Genomic DNA, 13,756 nt, shown 5'->3' with positions numbered 1-13,756 from the left:
CAAAAAACTAAATCATCAGCTTGATGTATGGAAGTGGAATGTGGACTGGCTACAAGGCAAGGAAGTTTCCCGGAAACTAGATTATAGCACTCAAACTGGCGTACCTTAGAAATCTGGACTTTACTCTGATGGCAATAGGGAAATCACTAACGATTTTCAAGGACGGACTGTTCAGAGAACAACTCTGATGGACGGATGGATGTGTGTGTGTGTGTGTGTGTGTGTGTGTGTGTATGTGTGCATGTGCGTACGCACGCATGCATGCATGTCCTTTTGTGGTGACTTGGTAGCATATGGCAGATTAGATCTGAAGACATGAAAAGGGATACTTATTTCAATGTTCCAAGTGTAGGGACTTGAGTGTTTACAGCTTAATAGCACTGAGAATTTAATAAAGGGGACAAACTTAAAACATACTTCAGTAGAACTGATAAGAATTGTTCATCATTTAGATTTGAAGCTTAAAAAACCAAATTTCTAGTTTGGGTAACTGAGTGGTAGGGAAGGTCAGGTCTGATAAGGAAGAATATTGAGGCCAGTTCTCAGAATACATCTGAGGAAGCTGTAGGACATCCAAGTAAAAACATCTAATAGGCAACTTGAAAAAAAAGTCTTTTTAGGAGCTCAAGAAAGAGGTCCAGAAGAAATTTAGATCTGGAAGTAATCAGCAGATAAATAACAGCTGAGGTTGTAGAAATGAATAAGATCATTCAGTTGAAAGATAAAAAAAGAACAACGATAAGGATAAAAGTTTACAGAATATATTTCAACTGGTGAAGAAAAAGAGATGAAGTGAAAACTATCAAAGATTAGAAAGGCAATTAAGAGAAAGAATATGAGATGTGAGACCTGAGGAAATCTCAGTGAAGACAAGAAATGTAAACAGATTCAGAAGGATGAGAATTAAGTAAAAGGCAGTTATGGTATGACAAAAAAAAAGGATAAAGGATCCTGAATTTATAAACAAAAGAACAGGTGTTGAATATTTCGCCATTTTCTATATGACTCTAGGCAACCATCATTACATCACTACTGCAGAGGGTGACTTATATTGACACAAAGGTGGCTGTGAAAATGAAGATATGGTGTAAGCCTCCAATTAAAATACATAAATTTATATTAAAAAAAAGAAAATACAAAAATAAATAAAAAAATTTAAAAAAGAAAATATATGGTGTAGTATGGCATTTTATAAAATCGATTTTTTTCTGTCCCAAACTGTTTTTTTAATTTTATGTGCAGTATTATAGAAGTTATAAGTGTACAATATAGTGGTTCACAATTATTAAAGGTTATAGTCTATTTATATTTGTAATAGATTGCCTACATTATAAGATATAATATATCTTTGTAGCTTATTTTATACATAGTATTAGGTTGATGCAAAAGTAATTTAATTTCTGAAAGTAAAATTGCCTTTCTGAATATGAGTTCCCTATCACTGGAGGTAGTTAAGTAAAATCTCTGTTATAATTTGTTGAAGAACTTCATCAGGAATTAAAGTATCTATGGAGAGTTTTAGTAGAATGTATTAGGTTGGTGCAAAAGTAATTTTGGTTTAGCATTGCTGAACTTTGCCATTTGATACTGGAATGAATATGTTCTTAAATAAGTGTGATTATGTTATACATCATTTTAATGTGCATTTCTTGCTTTATCTGTTTTGCTAATGAATTATTACTTTCTGTTTATTTTATATGCATTTTAGACTATGGAAATGATGTTAGATAAAAAGCAAATTTGAGTGATTTTCTTATTTGAGTTCAAATTGGGTCATAAAGCAGCAGAGATAACTCACAGCATCAACAACACATTTGGCCCAGGAATTGCTAATGAATGTACAGTGCAGTGGTGGTTCAAAAAGTTTTGTAAAGGAGATGAGCCTTGAAGATGAGGAATGTAGTGGCTGGCCATTGGAAGTTAACAACGACCAACTGAGAGGATCATCGAAGCTGATCCTCTTCACAACTACATGAGAAGCTGCTGAAGAACTCAACATAAACTATTTTAAGGTCATTTGGCATTTGAAGCAAATTGGAAAGGTGAAAAAGGTCAATAAGTTGGTGTCTTATGAGCTGACTGCAAATACAAAAAATTGTCATTTTGAAGTGTTGTCTCTCTTACTCTACACAACATGAACCATTTTTTGATCAGATTGTGACCTGTGATGAAAAGTGGATTTTATATGACAACTGGTGACAACCAGCTCATTAGCTGGACTGAGAAGCTCCAAAGAACTTCCCAAAGCCAAACTTGCACCAAAGAAAGGTCATGGTCACTGTCTGCTGCCCGTCTGATCCACTACAATATTCGTAATCCCAGAGAAACCATTACATCTGAGAAGTATGCTCAGCAAATCCATGAGATTCACCGAAAACTGCAATGCCTGCAGACAGCACTGGTCAACAGAAAGGACCCAGTTCTTCTTCCAGCAACACCTGACCGCATGTTGCGTAACCAACACTTCAACCATTGAACAAATTGGGCTAAGAAGTATTGGCTCGTCCACCACATTCATCTGATCTCTCACCAACTGACTACCACTTCTTCAAGCATCTCAACAACTTTTGGCAGGGAAAATATTTCCACAACCGGCAGGAGGCAGAAAATGCTTTCTAAGAGTTCATCGAATCCTAAAGCATGGATTTTTATGTGACAGGAATAAACGTATTTCTCACTGGCAAAAGTGTGTTGATTGTAATGGTTCTTATTTTGATTAATAAAGATATGTTTGAGCCTAGTTATAATGACTTAAAATTCATGGTCCAAAACCGCAATTACATTTGCACCAACCTAGTTTCACCTCTTAGTCAGCTACCTGTATTTTGGTCCTCACTTCCCTCTACCAGAAGGGAAAGGATACCCACTCCAGTATTCTTGCCTGGAGAATTCAATAGACTGTATAGTCCATGGGGTCACAAAGAGTCAGATACGGCTGAGCAACTTTCATTGCCCTCTTCCCACTGGTAACCACTAGTTTGTTCTCTTTATCTGTGAGTCTGCTTTTTTTTTTTGTTGTTATATTCACTAGTTTGCTGTGTGTTTTAGAATACAGACTAAGTGGTATCACATAGTATTTGTCTTTCTCTGTCTTATTTCATTTAACACAATAACTTCCAAGGCCATCCATGCTGCTGGAAATGGCAAAATTTCATTCCTTACTATGGCTGAGAGGTATTCCATTGTGTGTGAGCACACACATGTGTGTGTATGTAAAATACTATACATATTAATACATATACACACAAATATATAATGCCAGGACCCCTGGCCTGGGGACCCCAACATGGGGCTCAGAACTCTCAGTCCTATGAGAGCCTCTGCAATATAATTATTCTCCAGTTTGTGACTTGGGACTATGAGACTTGATCATATCATGAATCTGCCCCTCCTACCTACCTCATTTTAGTTCCTTTATGTCTTTAGTTGGAGGAGAACTTTTCTGGTAGGTTCTAGTCTTTTTCATCGATGGTTGTTCTGCATATAGTTGTGATTTTGGTGTGCTTGTGAGAGAGGTGAGCTCAAGCTCCAACATCTTAAATGATCTGTCAAAGACTATTATCTGACTCTAACAGTTAAATTCAATTTTAGTCACATAGCAGAAAGAAGCCACGCTGTAGTGAGTTAACAAAATAAACAATGAAGAAATAGAGTTATTCAGTACAGATTACTCTAAGAAGTTTAGCTGTGAATAAAAGAACAGATGAGTTAAAGCTTGAGGGGGAAGCTAAATTTGAAGGAATGTAATATATATATATATATATGTAATATATATATTTATAATACAATAATATAAATAAAACATATATATTTTTATATAATGCCTGTTTATATATTACATATACATTTAGGATGAGAATATATATATTATACATATATATTTAGAATGAAGAGAAGGAACCAATAGATAGAGGATCAAAAATGCAAGAGCGAGTCCTTACCCTTCCCATGTTGTAGGGAGAGGCTAGTTGGAGTAGGATCAAGATAACGGGCAGAACATAGACTCTAACAACAAAGACTTCAGCTAACAAATTAGGGTAAAGGAATCTGATGCTGATAGAAAAATATCCTAATTTGAACAGTCAAAAGGATCATAAAACACCTTGATGTAGCAGATCAACTGGGACAGTTTCAAAGAATAGCAGGTCCCTCAATGACTGGAATAAACAGATTTTGTCTTAGATTAGCCCCCTCCCTCACTTCCCGCCTGGCCACCCAGTCCCACTGTGACACTCGGCCACCTCTGGAGCCCAACGCAGCTACCGTAAGCTGTTTTTAAGTAACTGCCTTGCCTTGGGAGTGTGGAAAATACGAAAGAGACTTTGTTTCAATAAAAACCAGTGTATCTGGTTGAAACTTTTTCAATTGGGCATTTCAGTTGTATGCAGAGATCAAAACCTGACTAAAGAGCCAGTTTAAGATGGCAGAGTAGAAGGACGTGTGCTCATCTCCTCCTGTGAGAGCACCAAAACTGCAACTAGCTGTTGAACAACCACTGACAGGAGGACACTGGAACCCACCAAAAAAGATACCGCACGTCCAAAGGCAAGGAAGAAGCCACAGTGAGATAGTAAGAGGGGCATAATCACAATTAAATCAAATCCCATACCCGCCGGGTGGCTTATTCATAGACTAGAGAACAATAATACCAAAGAAGCTCTTGCACTATTGTGAAGGTTCTGAACCCCATGTCAGGCTTCCCAGCTTGGGTATCCAACAAAGGAACTGGGAATCCCCAAGGAATCTGGCCTTGAAGGCCAACAGGATTTGACTATAGGCATTTCAGAGAACTGAGGGAAACAAAGACTCCAGTCGTGGAGGGGAGGCATAAACAAAATTTTGCACACACCAAGACCCAGAGGAAAGGAGCTGTGATCCCACAGGAGACTGAACCAAAACTACCCGCTAGTGTTGGAGGGCCTCCTGTGGAGGTGTGGGTCGGCAGGGGCTCACCACATAGGGACAGGCACTGGAAGGTTCTCCTTGACATAAACTTTCTTGGCGTTTGCCATTAACCTTACCATAGAGCCCATAACACCAGGGCTGGGTCAAACAACTACCAGGGAGGGAGTGCAACCCTCCCACCCATCAGCAGATAATTGGATTAAAGCTTTACTTAGCTCTGGTTTCTTTGGTGTATATGCCCAGATTGCTGGGTCATATGGCAGTTCTATTTCCAGTTTTTTAAGAAATCTCCATACTGTTCTCCATAGCGGCTGTACTAGTTTGCATTCCCACCAACAGTGTAAGAGGGTTCCCTTTTCTCCACACCCTCTCCAGTATTTATTGTTTGTAGACTTTTGGATAGCAGCCATCCTGATTGGCGTGTAATGGTATCTCATTGTGGATTTGATTTGCATTTCTCTGATAATGAGTGATGTTGAGCATCTTTTCATGTGTTTGTTAGCCATCTGTATGTCTTCTTTGGAGAAATGTCTGTTTAGTTCTTTGGCCCATTTTTTGATTGGGTCATTTATTTTTCTGGAATTGAGCTGCACCGAGGAAACCAGATCTGAAAGAGACATGTGCACCCCAATGTTCATCGCAGCACTGTTTATAATAGCCAGGACATGGAAGCAACCTAGATGCCCATCAGCAGATGAATGGATAAGGAAGCTGTGGTACATATACACCATGGAATATTACTCAGCCATTAAAAAGAATTCATTTGAATCAGTTCTAATGAGATGGATGAAACTGGAGCCCATTATACAGAGTGAAGTAAGCCAGAAAGATAAAGAACATTATAGCATACTAACACATATATATGGAATTTAGAAAGATGGTAACAATAACCCTATATGGAGAAGGCGAGGGTGGGATGTTTTGAGAGAACAGCATCAAAATATGTATATTATCAAGTGTGAAACAGATCACCGGCCCAGGTTGGATGCATGAGACAAGTGCTCGGGGCTGGTGCACTGGGAAGACCCAGAGGGATGGGGTGGGGAGGGAGGTGGGAGGGGGGACCAGGATGGGGAATACATGTAAATCCATGGCTGATTCACGTCAATGTATGGCAAAAACCACTACAATATTGTAAAGTAATTAGCCTCCAACTAATAAAAATAAATGGGAAAAAAAAATAAAGGATGAATTAAAAAATAATAATAAATAAAGCTTTACTAAGCAAGGCCCTGTCTACCAGAGCAAGAACAAGTTTTTCTCATTGCCAGTCCCTCCAATCAAGAAGCTTATACAAGCTGCTTAGACTCATCCATCAGAAGGGAGACAGAAGCAGCACAGTATCACAGTGGCTAAAACAAAAATCATATTATAGAAAGTTAATTATGATGAAAAAGCAGAAAGTTAAGTCTCAGATGAAGGGACAAAATAAAATTCCAGGAAAACAACTAAATGAAGTGGAGACAGAACTCAGAATAAGAATTCAGAATAAGAATTCAGAATAACAATAGGGGAGATGATCCGGGATCTCAGGAAAAGAATGGAGGCAAAGATTGAGAAGATTCAAGAAATGTTTACCAAAGACCTACAAGAACTAAAGAACAAACAGAGATGAATAATGCACTAGAAGGAATCAACAGCAGAATAACTGAGGCAGAAGAACAGATAAATGGCCTGGAGGACAGAACGGTGGAAATCACCACCACAGAACAGAATATAGAAAAAAGAATGAAAAAAAAAAAAAAAATGAAGACAGCCTAAGAGACCTCTGGGACAGCATTAAATGCACCAACCATTGCATTATAGAGCTCCCAGAAGGAGAAGAGAGAAAGGACTTGAGAAAATACTTGAAGAGATAATAGCTGAAAACTTCCCAAACATGGGAAAGGAAACAGTCAACCAAGTCCAGGAAGAAGAGTCCCAGGAAGGATAAACCCAAGGAGAAACACACTGAGACACATAGTAATCAATCTGACAAGAATTAAAGACAGAGATAAAATATTAAAAGCAACAAGGGAAAAATGACAAATAACATACAAAGTAACTCCCATCAGGCTATCAGCTGATTTGTCAATAGAAACTCTACAAGCCAGAAGGGAATGGCAAGGTATATTTAAAATGATGAAAGGGAAGAACCTACAATCAAGAATATTCTACCCAGCAAGATTCTCCTTCAAATTTGATGGAGGAATCAAAAGCTTTCCAGTCAAGCAGAAGTTAAGAGAGTTCAGCACCACCAAACCAGCTTTACAACAAACGCTAAAGGAACTTCTTTAGGCAGAAAACACAAGAGAAGGAAAAGACCTACAGCAAATAAACCCAAAACAATTAAGAAAATGGTAATAGGACCATTCATATCAATAATGACCTTAAATGTAAATGGATTAAATGACTGGGTGAAAGAAAACATGTCATGTATGCACTTCCACTTACCTCATCACTCTGCTTGATCTGCCCAAACTGTATGTAATTATTTTATACTGTTAAGCTAATCATGTTCCAATTATTGTTTGCATTTGTAATTGTCTTTTATTTTTTGTCTGCCTATAGATTGTGAAAACTGATAAACATGTTCTACTACTGTGATTCTGTAACTATTACTCACTTAATACCATTCCATTGTATCATGATTGGTCAACAGCAAAATAATAGAACTCTATATCACCAAAACTAGGTTAAACTAGGATCTAATAGAAAAACCTGTAATCACTTTTTAAAATCCAGATGCATATCAGAATTATCTTGAAATTTTTTGAAAAATACAAATGTTCAGGTATTGCTTTTTCTCCAGAGCTCCAGATTTATGTTTCTAATGGGCAGTCATGTTTAAAAACAACTGGACTATATGATGATCTTTTAATCTAGTTTGTTTCACTTTTTCTATTTCATATTCAGTGTTTACTTTCATTTAGTTGATGTTCTCCAATTTCTCCATCTTTTTTTTGATATTCTTCTTCAAGCCTTTATCAAATGTAGTAGAAAAGCTTTTGCACACACATACACACATATATAAATATGCATAATATATGTATTTTAGAAAGCTTATGAATTTTTGCCTAACTAAAAAAAATATGACATTTTGGTTGCACTTGTTTGACTTAGTATGAATAGAATGCATATTTCTTATTAAAAAATAGATATGCAACAAGAAACAAAGGTTTACTGTATAGCACAGGGAACTACGGTCAATATCCTATAGTAACTTATGATGGAAAAAATTTTCAAAAATAATATATGTGTATTTGTATAACTGAATCACCTTGATGAGCACCTGAAACACTTGTAAGTCAACTATACTTCAATAAAATACATACATTAAAAAAAAAAACTGAAACACAAATTTTGGGCAATTATGTGCATTCAATTTCATTTAGTTAGGAACAAGCTCCTTCATGGAAAGGCTGTTTTTGTTCATAGCCATATTCTTAACATTTATGCCAGTGTCAGGGGTAGAGTAAGGATGTAATCAAAATTCACTGAATAACTACTGAATAAATCTTTTCTGCCAATTAAGCCAAAATATAGGTATTCTTATCCTCTCCCTCTTTCTTCTCCCACAGATCCTCTCTGTCACCAGTCCTACTGATTTTCCCTCCAAAACATATCCTGAATCCATTTCCTTCTCTTTTTTTGACCAGCGATGTTCTAGTTTAGGATCTCATTATCTTCTGCCTATACTAGTACAACAGATTCATATCTGATTTCTCTGTCTCTTGTCTTGCTTCCCTTACATGTAGCCTCTGCACAGCAGTCAAAATGCTTTTCTCTAAAATGTCCACTTGGCAGGAAAAAAAAAAAAAAATCACCCTCCAGTTAAAAGTCTTCTGGCTCCCCAGAGTTCAAGTTTCCAACTTGAGATATAAAAACCTATTCACCTTTGTCTCATCTCTGTCTGTCTTTGTCTCCCACTTTATTTTGCACGAACACCAAGCTGCACTTAGGTCTCCCCATTCACTACATCAAGTCATGCTATTTCCTCTGAATGGCATACTACATCCATGTTTCTTCATTTGGCTGTGACTCAATTCTTTTCATTTTCATTTATTTGGATATAAACTGCTCTAGTTCCCCCTCTCCTTCTCTTTTTTCTTAAAAAAAAAAATTCATTCACAAAGTATTTATTCTGTGGCTGGTATATACCAGGAGCTTTACTAGTTGTTAGAGCTACAGAGGTAGCTACAGAGGTAGACAAGGCAGACAAGGCTTTTGCCCACACACATTCTTGAAGGTTATAGCACCCCTTTCCCTGTGTGTTTCTCTAGTATCTTATGCTTATCTCACCTTTCTCATTAATTACATAATATGAAATTTTCAGTTTATATTCATTTGATTAGCACAGTAAGTATTCAATAGATGTCTGCTTAACTGAAATTACAAATCAATAGCTTTAACATTAACTATATTTTAAATTTGGGATTTTATTTTTGTTGTTGTTATTCTGGGAGTATCCCTCCTACTCTTAGACTATCAACTGAGGATTGGCCAACTCTCAAAAAACCTGGGTCCAGGGTGGAGTCCCTGTAATGTCCCACCCAAGCAGCTGGGATGAGGAACGATAGGTACCTAGCTAAGGTACCTAGAAATATGGAAAGGTCATTGAAAGGGAGGGGCTTCCCAGGTGGCACTAGTGGTAAAGAACCTGCTTGCCAATGCGGGAGATATAAGAGATGTGGGTTCAATCCCTGGGTTAGGAAGACCCCCTGGAGGAGGACATGACAATTCACTCCAGTATTCTTGCTGGGAGAATCCCATGGACAGAGGAGTCTTGTGGGCTACAGCCCATAGGGTCGCAAAAGAGTCAGACACTATTGAAGCGGCTTAGCATGCACATAAGCATTGAAAGGGAGCTCAGTAACAAGGGGAAGATGGGAAGAAACGAGAAAATATTAATTATAAGGAAAACATATTTGCAGGGCTAGAGGATGATGTAAGAAAAAAAAATTCCCCCAGTTAAAGAACACATAAGTACAATGCATAAAATTCAAAATCTGAATTTAACTACTGGTCTCAAATATCTTCTTCCTAACTCAAGGCTGAAGACAGTCAACAGCAAAGTGGTAATTATCTTGAAACACACACAGTCATGTAAGAGAAGGGTTAAAACAAGAGGAAAGAAGTAGAACCACTGGATTATACACAGTTCCACACAGTCATGGCTTCTGATTTAATATAGGGTAGATACCAACAGACATGCTCAACAATGGAACCAGTTGCCTCATGAGGACAGAACCCAGCCATTAGAGATAAAATGCAGATATTATTTTGTGTGAGCTCTTTCAGCACAAAGACTGGGATCCTAATGTTTGGCATGTAGAAGACATTGAAAAAATGTTTAAATAAATGAGGAATAAATGGATGGGCAAGTATAAATCAAATAAAAAATTCCTTCCAGTTTCATAATTCTATGACAACATAACAATCAAGTCACAGCTCCGTTCCCATTTCTCACCAGCCCCCTGGAGGAAGTGGTATATTTACTTAGCCAGGGAAGGAAAAATAACGGACTCATCCCAGAAAATCAGATTTAAAGATATCCTCAAGGCTGTGGTTCTCTTAGTTTTACAAAGCTCCCTAACCCCACTCTACTTTCTTCCTTAATTAATCTAAAGTGTATGCCACCCTCTAATACACTTTTCCTCAATTCATGGCATTGAACTCCTTCCACTGAAAGTAAAAAGTGAAAGTGGAAGTCCTGCAGTCATGTCCGACTTTTTGTGACCCAATGGACTATATAGTCCATGGAATTTTCCAGGCAAGAATACTAGAGTGGGTTGCCGTTCCCTTCCCCAGTGGATCTTCCCAATCCAGGAATTGAACTCAGGTCTCCTGCACAGTGGGCAGATTCTTTACCAGCTGAGCCACACACTCCACTGAATGGAATGCCCAAATAACACATATAATGGTGAGGGTGAGAAAAGGAAATAAAATGAAATGAAACAGGTAACTGTCACCTCTTAAGAGCATAAAATCATTAAGAATTCTGGGTGGAGCTAGTTGGCTTCCTTTTAATATTAGCAGATTTATTCATTAACGGGTTGAAGCATAACTTACTTTAGCCATTAAAAATATACTCAAGCAGTAGAAGGAAATATTTCAATAAATTGTTTTTGGCAGTTTCTGCCAAGCAGTGAAACTCAATATTATTTTTCCTTTCATGAGGAATTAGTGAGATAAAGTGTTGGAAAAATGGTGTGGGCTCTTTAAAGGAAATTAACATTTTTAGAAACCTAAAGAAATAGTATAGTAGTATTTTTGGTGGGGGGAAAACCTCCCTTCTTTATGGATTTCCAAAAATTGAGTAGCAAATTGTCATTTTCCCAGGATGATCACAGATTACGACTTTAGTTATTCAGTCCCTTTTCTTTTTTACATATTTAAATGATGCAATTACATATTCAGAGAATAGTGCTAGAGGTTTTGTGGCAGCTTCCATAATAAATGTCCAAAATATCCAAGTTTAAATAAAAATTTGCAACCATATTTTGTATAGAAAGTAAATGGAAAAGGTTTTACTGTACTAATTTAAACTTTCGGGGGACTTCTCTGGTGGTCCAGTGGCTAAGACTCCATGCTTCCAATGCAGGGAGCCTGGGGTATGACTCCTGGTCTGGGAATTAGATACCACATGCCAAAATTAAGAGTTCCCATGCTGTAACTAAAGATCAAAACTGCCCCCACTGCACTGGAAGCACAGAGTCTTAACCACTGGACCACCAGTAAGTCCCAATAAATACTTCTAAAACTGATAAATTGCAATGTCCAGGCTGTCTTTCTCATTCCCTTATACCCGAGTCACGGTTGGACACAGTGCTGTTGTACCCAAGGAAAAGATTCTGCCTTTTAATACAGTTCAGACCTGCAAAGACACACGCAGGCACACCGCGTATGCACACATGTTCACCCTCCCTGCCCCTCTTTGTCTCTACAGCAGCCTGTGACGCACTGTTATCACTGCATTGATTATATCTGCCATTATTATTGGTTTACTAGTGTATCACCTTTGACTCTGAGCACCTTGGTATACGTACACTGTTATTCATCTTTGTTCCCTAGTACTAAGGACAATGTTTGGCACATAGAAAGTGATCCAGCTCTATGAGTTAAAGGACCTTCAGGATGAATTCTAATAAGTGTAGTCTACTATATAGTCAGCAGCTAAAAAATTCCTTTGTTAACCAGACAATTCTAAGTAAAAATCATTTAAACTGATCCACCCCAGTTCTGTCTGTTTGAAATATGAAACTTATAGAACAAGAAGAAGCACATTAGCAATAATCTTGCTTGGAAAATTTCTGCCTTTAAGAATTTACTGAGATGTTATTCATGCCACATTAACTCTACCTATTCTTTGCTGTGGCAAATAAAAAAGAATAGGAAGTGGGCAGGTGAGCAAGGACAGACATTATGTTTGATGAAAAGCTAGCAAACATGCCTACCTCTTCAGATTGCTCCCGGGTCTGTGCAGGTGAAGATCTTCTTCCCACTGTAAGTCGATGGCAGGGATAAGAGAGTCCTGATTCAGCAAGACACATCTGCAAAACGTAGAATCCACCATTTGTAAACAAAAGGAGGTCATATTTTACAAAAAAACTTTTATTTAGACATTTTCTATTATTTCTGAAGCAAAATTAAAGTTCACTCCAGTAGTCTAGGCATTACATTCAAAGGACGGCTTTAAAAATCTGAAATGTTTCCACATATGAATGTTACATTGCTCAAGGCTAGTTTTTATCAGACAATAGGCTGGGGCTTCAGGAAACTGCAGCAAGCCTAAATAAAGCTAGTCATATACACCTCCCCATCCTAGCACATCTGCTACTTTTCTGAGCAGGAGAATAACACCTCCATTTCCCAATTCCCAAGGCAATACTTTATAATCTTGTTTGAAAGTGTATCTGGAAGACTGTTTGCTGAAGGCATTAAAAAACATTTCTATACAATGTAACAATGTCATTTATGATCAAATCAATATTAATCCACAAGTTCAGATCATTATATCTGATGAGTCTATAATATTTATAAAGTACCTAGCACAGTACCTAGCAAGGACATTTAGTTTTATTACCATTATGATCTAAAATACTAACCAAGTTTAGCCAAACCAATGAAATTAACATATATTAATTTCTCTTGAATTTTATAGTGGGTCAGATATTAAATAACTATTTTGAGATTTAAATTAAATTTAGGGAAATGAGAACGTGTTCAGTTCATGTTCAAGTTTAGTTCCATTGCTCAGTCGTGCCCGACTCTGCGACCCCATGAACTGGAGCACACCAGGCCTCCTTGTCTATCAGCAACTCCCAGAGTTTACTCAAACTCAAGTCCATTGAGTCAGTGATGCCAACCAACCATCTCATCCTCTGTAGTCCCCTTCTCTTCCCGCCTTCAATCTCTCCCAGCATCAAGGTCTTTTCCAATGAGTTAGGTCGTTGCATCAGGTGGCCAAAGTATGAGAGTTTCAGCTTTGGCATCAGTCCTTCCAATGAATATTCAGGACTGATTTCCTTTTGGATGGACTGGTTGGATCTTCTTGCAGTCCAAGGGACTCTCAAGAGTCCTCCAAAATCACAGTTCAAAAGCATCAATTCTTAGGTGCTCAGCTTCTTTATAGTCCAACTCTCACACCTATACATGAATACTAGGAAAACCATAGCTTTGATTAGATGGACTTTGGTCGGCAAAGTGATGTCTCTGCTTTTTAACAAGCTGTCTAGGTTAGTCATAACTTTTCTTCCAAGGAGAAGAAAAGTTGATGGTTGCAGTGATCTTGGAGCCCAAAACACTAAAGTCTTTCACTGTTTCCACGGTTTCACCTCTATTTGCCATGAAGTAATGGGACCAGATGCCA

General features: G+C 37.7%; 1 protein-coding gene across 3 annotated transcripts in view; it reads right to left on the bottom strand.

Moving 5' to 3' along the window:
- The window catches only part of FAF1 (Fas associated factor 1), a 494,313-nt gene that overhangs the window by 158,783 nt on the left and 321,774 nt on the right, over nt 1-13,756 (bottom strand). For all 3 annotated transcript variants that reach the window (XM_061121934.1, XM_061121932.1, XM_061121933.1), the window contains exon 9: nt 12,342-12,437. In XM_061121934.1, the coding sequence (XP_060977917.1) occupies nt 12,342-12,437 (96 nt within the window). The remainder of the gene's footprint in view (nt 1-12,341; nt 12,438-13,756) is intronic.

This window comes from Dama dama, chromosome 20, assembly GCF_033118175.1.
Source record: "Dama dama isolate Ldn47 chromosome 20, ASM3311817v1, whole genome shotgun sequence".
In the NCBI taxonomy this organism is placed as follows: domain Eukaryota; kingdom Metazoa; phylum Chordata; class Mammalia; order Artiodactyla; family Cervidae; genus Dama; species Dama dama.
The sequence above is the reverse complement of the archived record's forward strand: the minus strand, read 5'-3'. Positions and strand labels throughout refer to the sequence as shown.